We start from the raw sequence: 10,822 nt of genomic DNA on the forward strand, positions 1-10,822 counted from the left end.
TGGAAAAACTTCTTAGAAACTACATCATCTACAGCTCACTCTCTCTTTCTGGTCTGAAGATCATTTTTCCCCCCACATACATCCATTTGGTCTCTAGAGCTTAGAAATTTTAAAAATTGGATGCAAAGAGTATCATGATACAAAATTAAATCTTAAAAATTAATTTTATTGAAATTTAAACTAAATCCTCTTCCCCACAGCCTAAATGAGTTTGAAAACCAGTAGCCTGGACAAAATAAGTCAGGGTAGAGGGTATTTTGATGAGGAGAGCAGTGTTGTCTTTTCACAGTAGTTAGCTATATGCTTCAAATGACTAAACCAGAAGGAAGTGATAAAGTAACTTTTTACAAAAAGCTGAAGTATGAATAGAGCCACAGTAAAAGCCAGAAAGTTCTTAGGTTAGCAGTCTCCTCAGTGAGATGATGGTGTGAAGCACTTTTATTTTTTTGCCCTACTAGTCTGTTCCCGTTAGCAGAAATAAGAGAGGAACTGTACATTAACAGGAATAAAGATGAAACTGTACAAATGTCTATATTAGGTTATTTTTGCTTAGATTTTTAACAGTAGGATCGTAGACTATGTTACCATGACCTCATTCTCCAGGAAGAACGTAGGAGGTGGGAACTGAAGTTACAGTTAAACATACATGCAAAAACTGACCAAAACAGAATTTGTATTAAAGTTACAAAATACCAAAATTTTTATTTTTGACTGTGATTGAGTTTGAAGTTTGATTTGGATGTGGGAAAGTCTACTTTATTAAAAAAATAGATGCAATACATTCTCTTTCTCAGATTAATACACTGCAAAAGCGCAAAGCAATAGAGGCAACCCTGAACGTAGGGAAGAAGCATTTGAATGTCTCAAAGTTACTAGAATCTCTTCCTCGTATTTCTTGCTGCCGTCTTTATGAAATAAATTACTTGTAGATAACATATTTACAAATTTATAATACTTGCACTGCGGTGACTAGTCATGCCAAATCTAAATACATGGAGAACAGGGAGAAAAGTCCATCTGACAAGTTCTCAGCAGCGCTTTATTGAAAACATGAAATATTTCAATGTTGAACTCCTAAATGCAGCAGACGTTTTGTTGTCTTCTGTAATTTTTCTTGTCTATTGAAAAAGCTATGAAAAATATTACTCTAAAGAGTAAAAATTCTATTAAGATGTATGAGGAGACATTGCAATGTACAGTGTTCATTATTAAATTAAAAAAGGCACTTGCTATCCTGCTTGCCTCGAGATTATATAAAAAAACAAACAAACCAACCCCCCTGAACATGCCTGCAGAGAAAGGAAAAGTGGTAATACCAAAAGAGGTTAAATATGTCCACAGAATACATTCATATTTAAAAAGACAATAATAAAGTTATGACCTAATAACTTAAGCAGATGCTTCTATGGCATAACTTAAATTTTGAAAGTCAATGAAACACTGCGTTAGAAGTCCTTGATTTTTTTTTTGATTACTTAAAAAAGAAAATAAAAAAACCCCAAACAACCAAAGAAGCTCTTCAAAGTTCTGTTCATCCAGGCACCACCACCAGTGCCACAACACAGTAATCCACTCAAGGGCAGGAGCAACGTAATCCAATAAACATATCCTGCTACCAGTTCTTGATTTTATTTCTTAGCAATTGACTAGACAATAATGCAATCCCAAAGCAGAATAATCATCAGGTAAAACTGTTTGTCTTTCAAATAGACAATCCCTCATTGTGTTTCTGCATTGCAGAGTGGTTTGAGTGCATATTCAGCCGTAGGCTGAGTGCCACATTCAAAAAGTGTTTGAAAAGAGACAGAAAAATATAAGGAACTAGTAAATGGGTAGGCAAAAGTGATACAGTCCACATTTCTGGTCAGCTCCAATGTTTGACTAGGAAGAAGGTAGTTGGTATATCAGAAGAGGGACATGCAGAATTCATTTGCAGAAACATTGAATGCCTCCACTGAAACCAAAATGCTTTCATCTCCCCACAGTTTAAACAGAATTCATAGTGTCACATATGCCCGTGAACTCAAACTAGTTTTCACCTCTTTTGTCCTGTCATGAATGTAACCTGCCTTATATTTTCCTCATGATGTCTTCTACATTCACAGCTTCAGAGTATTTTGAATCGCATCTACCTCCAGTACCACTTAGAGTTCATCCTAGTGACAAGAAAATAAACAATTAAGTTATTCTGAAAGTACAAATAAAAAATCAAGATTATTGGGTTTTTTTCCTGTGATTTTAAATTTCTCTGTGGTACTAATTTTTCAACTGGACAAATGTTACTTGAATAGGATTCAGGGTACTTCTTAACAGCTGTGTATTAATGTCTTCTGAGTTAAAGTGTCAATCCCAATCTTGCACTAATCAGCCTCTGTAGTTTGCTGCCTGCTTGCTAAATCTAGCCTAAGGATTACACTTATGGATACAGCGCATCTCAACCATCTATCTTTGACGCAGCTGTCCCATAGATATCTATAAATTCTGCTAAGTCTTGCCATAACTGATGTTGCAACTGCAGCATTTTCTGCTACATCTGTGGACATGGAGAACTGAGTTTGAATAAATAATAGTAACCAAAACAAGACTGGAAGTAAAACATACCTGCTACTATTTGAAGATACGGCATTTAATATTTCATGGACAAAGAGTAAATACTAACATCGTTTTAAAGGGCTATTCTTTACAGTAACGTAAGTCTTTTGCAAAAGGCCCCACAATAAGTATTCTTACCTTATTTCTAGATTTTTTTCTTTTTCCTTTATTTTGAATTGCTTCTAATTTTTCATTCAAAACGTCAGCAATACCTTTTGCATCTCTGCTGTCTATATATTCACCAAGAACATTTTTCTTGAAGAAAAAAAAAAATTGTTTTAACATATTACCCATGCTCTACACTGAATAGAAAATCTGCTTACTTTCAGATAAAATTCAAGAGGAATGGAGGGAGGAGGACAATGGCTCTGGTAAGTTGATTTATGATTCATAGATATATTTTTGTCTCCATTTAAACAATGCTAATTTTCTTTATAGTAAGAACCACTCTTAGCTGCTACTTTTGAAAACTACACAAATTTTGAACTATGCAAATTTTGTCTTGATCCTTAAAGAAACCTGAAATAGTTATGATTTTCTCACATTTATTCAGCTAAGTATTTAATGTAGACAGCCATTACAAAGTCTGCCACTTCGTAATCTACGTTCATGAAATCTGTCAGTGTGGGTCGCTACTTTAGAGACCTGAAAAGCCATTACTTTTTACCACAGAATCACTGAATTTGATGGGATTGTGTGAGGAAGGATTTCTAGAACGTCCCATAAGAAATTAGGTTAAAAAAAAGGAAAGTACAGTTAAAAGAATTGGCTTAGCTATCAGAAGCACTGAATGCTTTCCCTTCAGCATCAATACATTTAAAAAGAGGACTATAATATTCTTGAAATTTAATAGTTTTACAAGAATAAAGGCAATTTCCTAGAACTATCTGGATACTTTTCAGTTTTTTAATTTATTACTACTAATCTGTTAGTAAGAAATGTTGATCTCAACAGAGAGTCACATTGATAACGGAAATGGTTTGATAAGGTTTGAGACAGAACACAAATATATATATTTTTTAATCAATTTTCTATCTTAAAATACATTATTTAAGTCAAAATCATAATGAAATGCTATGATTACATTGAAAGAATATTTCTCCTTAGCCAAAATGAAGTTGTCCACATTTCATTTAGAGAGAGACTTTGCCTGCTTTTGGTAGCTGGTGGTGGAACTGTTAAAGGTTGAAAAACATTTTGTCATGTGAGACCCCTGCAAAATTAAACTCTGGTTCTGGTTAAGCCCACAATTTAGTTTCTGTTCTATTAATTTACAATTAATTATTTTTCAATAACACATTATTACTGTATCATTGTCCTACTGCTTTAAATATTACTGAAATTGATTATTATTCTATCTCCCGAATATCTAAATAATGCACTTTAATATGTTAGAGAAATCGTCTCTTAGGTCTTAATGTGAAATGAAATACATCTACTGCCAGTACCTGCTCACCAGCATACACAAAGGAGATACTTTACCTTTGTTCCTTGGTAGGGGTAAAACTTAACAGTAGGGTAGGCTCTGATGTCAGCAGTTTGACAGGTCTGAGCATACGTCTGACAGTCTACTTTTCCAGCTTTTACTTTTCCTTTAACGGTCTAAAAAGAAATGTTTATTAGAAACAAACTTCAAGTTGCCGTCAGTGTCTGTAAGCAAATAACTTGAATAAGCCAGCAGTGCAGCTAAAAGTAAATGAAAAACGTTGCTCAAATCTCTTAAATATCTCAGAGTAGTGGCTTGCTTCTCAGACTGTTAACCTTGTATCAGAAGTCACTATGTGTTCAGCGGAGCACTTCTACTTGAATTCAGGGCACAGCACATCACAGTTCTAAAGGTGACCCCATCATAAGCTGAAATCTGTCTCAAAAGAGGGTCTGTGTGTGTGTCTGTGCAAGAGACAATACCCGCCGGCAAGTGGGACCTGAAAGTGTGGACTTTCAATGAGAAGAAGGATCACTGGGGGTATGCAATTTTTGGATGACTGCTAAGAAATGAAGTGCTGATGAATTATATTTTAACCATTACAAGTACAACAATCCGCTAATACAGTTAAAAACCTACCCTTGCAAGGATCTCAAATTCAGGAGCAAAATTTTGGCAAGGTCCACACCAAGGAGCGTAAAAATCAATGATCCAGTGATCTTTTCCATTCAGAACTTTTTCTGTGAAACTCTGAGGAGTCAGGTCTACAGACACTTGTGGTAAATATCTGTGGAAAGGAAGAACAACAGTCATACTCCATTCAAAACTTTAAACATATCCAAATTCCATTTAAGCACAAGAAAGTTTCTGAAATTAGGAGTATTAGTAGTCTGGAAATCCCTACTTTACACATCGTACTAGACGAGAATCACTTTTTAAAAGTGGTAGACAAAATAATAATATGGTCTTCAGAAAATGGGTGGACAGTAAAGGGTATGCTATCTCTCCACTTTTTAAAAGCTTAAGTTAAGAGATGTGGAAACCTTAACATCTTAAATTAAGCAATACTTATACCTGTTTCTAATTCTTGATTTACATAGCATTTAAGTATTGATTTCTCCTAGTAAGCATACTATACAAGCGACTTGTGAACAAAGTTTAATGCAGTAACTTACCCCAATGCCCAGCCTCTCAGTGAATATGAATCTCTGTGCCATCCATTGTAGCTACTATAAAAAGATTAAAAGGAAAAGAAAAATTCAGTTGCACAGTAGTTGGAATTATGTTTGGGAAAAAAACCCCAAACAACCAAAACCACTCTGTAGAGCGGAGATGCTGAAATAACGAACTTAAATGCATGTTTTACAATATATTTCTACCTTGCTTTCAAATCTGAATAAATAAGTCTTGTTAATGCAATTCAAAGATAGAGAATTAAGGAGTAGAAGATGAAAAGAAGAAAGAGATGAAAATTCTATGTCAAGAGAGTAAGAAACTTGGTTTGGAGCACATAAGCTTTGATAGCTAGAACTATTTTGAATTAAGGATCTTTGGTAATTACTCCAGATAAAATTGCAGGCTCTAAGAAACATGAGAATTAAATTGAAATATCTTAAGATATTTTCTAATTGATATTCATTCATTACCATAAAACAATTATTAATTGTATACATTTCCCTCAATTTGACAGTAGAAAAGCCAGGCAAAGTGGTTACTTGGACAAGGATTTATTATTTGCACTTTCAGGGCATTGCTTAGTTTTGAAATTCCAGTGAGAGGTTAGAAAAAAGATTAATTCAGGATTCATATCCACTAATTTACAACTTTATAACAAAGTATTTTTCAGTAGAGTTACCTTGTCAAAATCTGACTTGATAGTTTTTGGTGATCTTTATTTTACGAGAGAAATTTCCGTATTTTTGCAGGAAATAGCTGACTCATGATTAGGAATTTGGCACTTAACAGTCATATTCACCAACTCGGTTGTTTTCAACATGAAAAAAAAATTCTGCTTTTAAGAGAAACTTTATCGAGAAGAACTGAATAAGAACAAGCAGTCCAATGATGAAAGCTACTGAAGTCTGCTATTACGCACTATGATGAAGAGGCATTACAATTTATTATCTGCCAGCATTTAATAGAACTTTCCAATTTGTAAAATAATGAAGCAACACATCTGCTATTTCAGATGGTTATCTATCTTTAAATATACATGTGCTTCCTGAAATCCCTGGATCTTCAAACAGTACTGTGAAATGGAGGGGACAGGCTGGTTTTGGCCAGAATTCATTTCCCATAGATTTGTTTTGTTAATGATTAATGTTTCCACACTAATGATACAATGAATGGGATGACTAGATATATGATGGAAAATTTTTGCAATGGTGCTAACAGACTGTTGGCAGGGAGGATGATCAGATGGCTACATCACTGTTCTCTAAAGATAAAGCTACAATCAATTAGGCCTAGTAGTATTTTTATATTATATGATTTAAATAATCTACTTTAACAGGCAATTAAAGTTAGAAAACTGGGAATTGATAAAGAACAAGAAATAAAAATCAAGATTCCTGAGGCAGTCTCGGTTCAAGTTACTTAAATGAAATGGCAAAATAAAATGACACTAGTTTGAAGTAACAAAGTCAGTAACATTAGGACAGTAATATCGTAACAGCCTATTTTAATAGCTGTAATGAACATTTTCTACACAACAGAAGATGTAGATGCATCTTGTTCCACATCATCTAACATTTCCCAGACTGAAGTAAACTACTTACTAGTAGTGATGAGCTGTGTTTGATTTTTGAGGAAAGAGTCTTATTTCAGGATATCCCCGAACACTTTCTTGGTGACAGAAAGAATAATATTTTTGACAATCCACACTGCCTACACTGATTAATCCATTTAACATCTGAAAAAAGAAGAAAACCTACAATCAAATATGCTAACCAATAATAGTACAATTTCAGTAATACTTCAGAATTTAAGGCTTAATCACTTAGTTGGGGGGAAAAAAACCAACAAAACAAAGATTATCACAAGGCTTTCTTCTTTCCTGTAAATGGGTCACTGGTACCTAATGGGAGCCAGCCACCCAGGTACGTTCCCATCACGCACATATATTTTAGTATAAGCTGCATGCATGTACATGGCTCATGAGGCACCTACCTTGCCTCAAAGGTACATATGAGCGTGGTTATTTAGTATAAGGACTACCATATTACATGTTTCACGTCATAGGCTCAGTAATAATGACAGATCGTGGTACAGCGCAGATGTGCTATCAGCTGCACAGTTGGCCTGTGTCTTGAACACACTGTATTTGTTGCAAAGGCCCAAACCACCTGGCACGGGCAGGGAAGCTGATGATTACTGAATGTGTATTATAGAGCTAATAATACTTCACAGACGTTTGACCAGAATATAGAATCCTGGCTAGAACTCCTAGTCCGGGTGAGTTCTAAATGTCTGAAAGTCATGGACTTGTTTCAAAGCCCTATTTTTTTGCCCAAAGTTTCTAGTTCAAATTCCTGGAAACATGTCCAGGAAAACCCAGATGGTTGTCAGTAAAGTAATATTACCTTTGCAAATGAGAGAATGACCTTGCAAAACAAAAACAGCCTCCCCAGTCCCAACAATTCCATATTGAAGTATGTGTAATTCAGCTAACTGACAATCAGCCTTAAAGTGTATGGTATTTAACATTTATTTACTTTCAGTGAAGAAAACAAGATCTCAGAAAAAAATCTTCCTAATATAGGAAATAATGAAGATTTGGTTCAATAAGATTGAACCCCTTTAATCTTAAATTCAAGTCAGAGGTTTCACCAAGGTCTAGGTGCTGAGAATAAATACTGAATACTGAGAATAAAGTGGCAAATTATTTCAACCAATTCTTATCTAATTTATGGATAAATCTATATTTCATATTTTGTTTTGAACAAATGCAGAGCTGTTGTCTATATAAAGCACTAAGCATCAAGGAAAGTTAGTTATTCTAAAGTTTCTTAGATCTTGGAAAACACTTGTATCAACAGGAAAAACTGGATTACAGTATCAATGTACTGAACCTTTAAAAAAAAAAACAAAACTTTGTATTTGAAACAATATAAAACTGTCAGGTAGGAATTCCCTGTTTTGCCCGCAACATTAATCACTAGACTTTCTCAGTTGACAAATCTCTGTGACAGTAGTTGTACCATCTCAATAATTCCATGGAACAGGACACAAAAGCAGAAAAAACATTTGAAAGTCATTTACCCTGGCCATTTTTTTCCATTCTGGCATTAAAGCCTGACAAGGTCCACACCAGGGAGCGTAGAAGTCAACCATCCAGATTTCCTCTCGTTTTCTTCTCTGAACTAATTCAACAAATGTCTCTGGTGTTAGGGAGACCACCGATGGATTCCTAAGATCCTAAAGTAAAGACAGTTTATAGACATATACTTTGCAACAGTAAGTGATCCCATATCTAGCGCCATCACATAAAACAGACTGTACCAAACTCTGAGAACGTCCCACTTTTAGTGAAATTTGCTTGCTGCTGCGGTAGGGAAGACTCCACACCACCGAAAGGCATGGAAGCACCAAAACTCATCCCTTCAACCTAACAATCGTATTGCCTAATTTGCCGAGAAGAGCTATAAAAAAAAAAAATTACAGCCAGGCTGCAAAAGGGAGGTTTTCTGCTTCTTCTCCATAAAGGGAGGCAAAGGGCAAGAAATTCATCTTACCTGGCCAGAACAGGCATTATGAGACTCAGCCACGCTATTTAGGCTGGGATGCAGAACACCACATATGGTGCACTAGTGGCCTCTGAATATCAACTGAAAAAGCCCGATCTCCACCTGTTCCTGCATGTGTGCTCTTAAACCTGCTTTTTCTGGGCTGCCTGGCAAGAATGAACAGTCTCTTCAAAGAGTGGAAAATAGCCTGTGGATCTAGCAGTGAGAGAAACTGAATGCTGTAGGAAAGATGGGTGCCAGAACTCTGGCAGCAGCAATGATGAGTACCAATGATTTGCAGTTCTGTGAGTTATGAAAGTTCAAGAAACAGCCGAGAAGTGTGGAGAGCAGCAAGCTAACTGACAAAAACGTGAACCTCCACCTATGTCAAGGTGTGTACGTGAGGCATTTTCACCTTAATATTACAGCACTTCATACTTTTAATTCCTTTATCCTCTCTGTGAGATAGAAATCATTACTATTACTTTGCAGATTGGAAGGGATCTTAAGTTATTTGCTAACGATCTCAAAGAAATTACTTGACAGAGTAGGGAAATTAATCCATTAGGTGTCAAGTCGCTGACTGACAGTTGCTGGATCACTTTTCTTGCCCAAGGTTTTTTCACTCTTTATCTTACTAGTCTAATTAATTAAAAAAAAAAAATTATCTTAGAATCTTCCAACTAAAGAACATGTTTGTGGATGAGCTGCGTGCAGAGCATGACTGCAACAAGGATTATAATTTACATACCTCTATAAACTCCAAGATCTGCTCAGCAGAGTGATGTCCTTCATATTCATGAACATCAGACTGATTGAACACAACTGTTGTTGGATAAGCTCGAATATTATGCTAACAAAACAGACAATAAGAAATTGCAAGGGATTACTAGGTTTCTTGTACTTTCCCTTAACTGCCATCCGTATTGGTGGCTCACAGCTGCTAATCTATCCAGTTTGTACAGTACAACTGCTCAGACTTACATGCCGATGGGAGTTTGAAACCATTACAAATCAGTACAGAAAAGATGCCAATTGTATTCAGAGATGGCATAGTTTGTTCGGAATTTAAAAACCAGACAGTAGTTCTTTTGCCATGCTCCACAAATACAGGAATTAATCCACAGGCCTTCTAAGCCTTAACTTTAAAGCTATTCCCAGTATTCAGGTGAAAACACTTGTACTGTATGAATAACTGTATTGTTTACTGTTGAACACAGATGCTTCCATGATTCGAATTCTCAGTGTGTAAACACATCTAACTAAAACTTTAAAAAGCTTGTTCTGTTTTGCTCATTTTTCATGTGTTTTAAGACATTCACATTTTAAAGATAAATACAAACATTCTAACATAAAAAGCTCTTGTGAACAATAAAATGTGCAGTTGCAGAAAAGCTGTCAAAATGTAGTTTTTTCTGGAATTCAGGAAAAATGATGTCAATAATTTCTACCATGATAAATTCATTGAAGCGAAAGTTAAGGAAACTTAAACATGGAAAATTGGGCAAGATTTTTTAAAAAAAAATTTTTCATTCCATTACTATATCTTTAAATAAGTGTAAACTGATAAGTAATAAACTTTCTTTTACTTTGAAATTGATCCTGCACTTCTTAAGAACTACAAAACAAAAAGCAAAGTCAGTTAGGGTGAACTGAATTAGAAGTGGTTTTGCAGACAACTTCAAGAAGTGTTGTATCAATATAAAACTTGTATTTTTAAGTATTTTACTGTTTTTTATCCTCCTATGTGAAGAACAAAAAGAATGCATGTATGTACCTATATACTCACTAGAAAAAACTTTCTGGGTCTGCTTTAATTCTTTTTTTCCTCTTAAAAAAACCCCAGGAATTCTTAAATTCTGACACTTTCCGACTCTCCCAATGACACCATGAAATCAGAGCAAAATGTGACCTGTATTTTGCATTAATATATTTTCTGTCGTGGTTACATAGTTTACTACTTTGAAAAAATTATGATACAAGTGTTCTGTCTGGTTTACTACCCTTTAAGAAAGCAATATTAAAGAACAAGCATTGTCTGCCCCCATCCCCCCATCCCCAACTACAAGAAAATAATATT

General features: G+C 35.1%; 1 protein-coding gene across 1 annotated transcript in view; it reads right to left on the minus strand.

The window, feature by feature from the left end:
- Positions 1-1,016: 1,016 nt before the first annotated feature.
- Positions 1,017-10,822, minus strand: part of DNAJC10 (DnaJ heat shock protein family (Hsp40) member C10) — a 24,605-nt gene continuing 14,799 nt past the window's right edge. The window contains exons 16-23 of the mRNA XM_009289542.2: positions 9,494-9,595; positions 8,279-8,434; positions 6,796-6,929; positions 5,194-5,247; positions 4,658-4,805; positions 4,075-4,194; positions 2,731-2,847; positions 1,017-2,156 (exon numbers count right to left, since the gene is read on the minus strand). Coding sequence (XP_009287817.1) covers positions 2,145-2,156; positions 2,731-2,847; positions 4,075-4,194; positions 4,658-4,805; positions 5,194-5,247; positions 6,796-6,929; positions 8,279-8,434; positions 9,494-9,595 — 843 coding nt within the window. The 3' untranslated portion in view covers positions 1,017-2,144. The remainder of the gene's footprint in view (positions 2,157-2,730; positions 2,848-4,074; positions 4,195-4,657; positions 4,806-5,193; positions 5,248-6,795; positions 6,930-8,278; positions 8,435-9,493; positions 9,596-10,822) is intronic.

This window comes from Aptenodytes forsteri, unplaced genomic scaffold, assembly GCF_000699145.1.
Source record: "Aptenodytes forsteri isolate BGI_AS27 unplaced genomic scaffold, ASM69914v1 Scaffold442, whole genome shotgun sequence".
NCBI classification, from domain to species: domain Eukaryota; kingdom Metazoa; phylum Chordata; class Aves; order Sphenisciformes; family Spheniscidae; genus Aptenodytes; species Aptenodytes forsteri.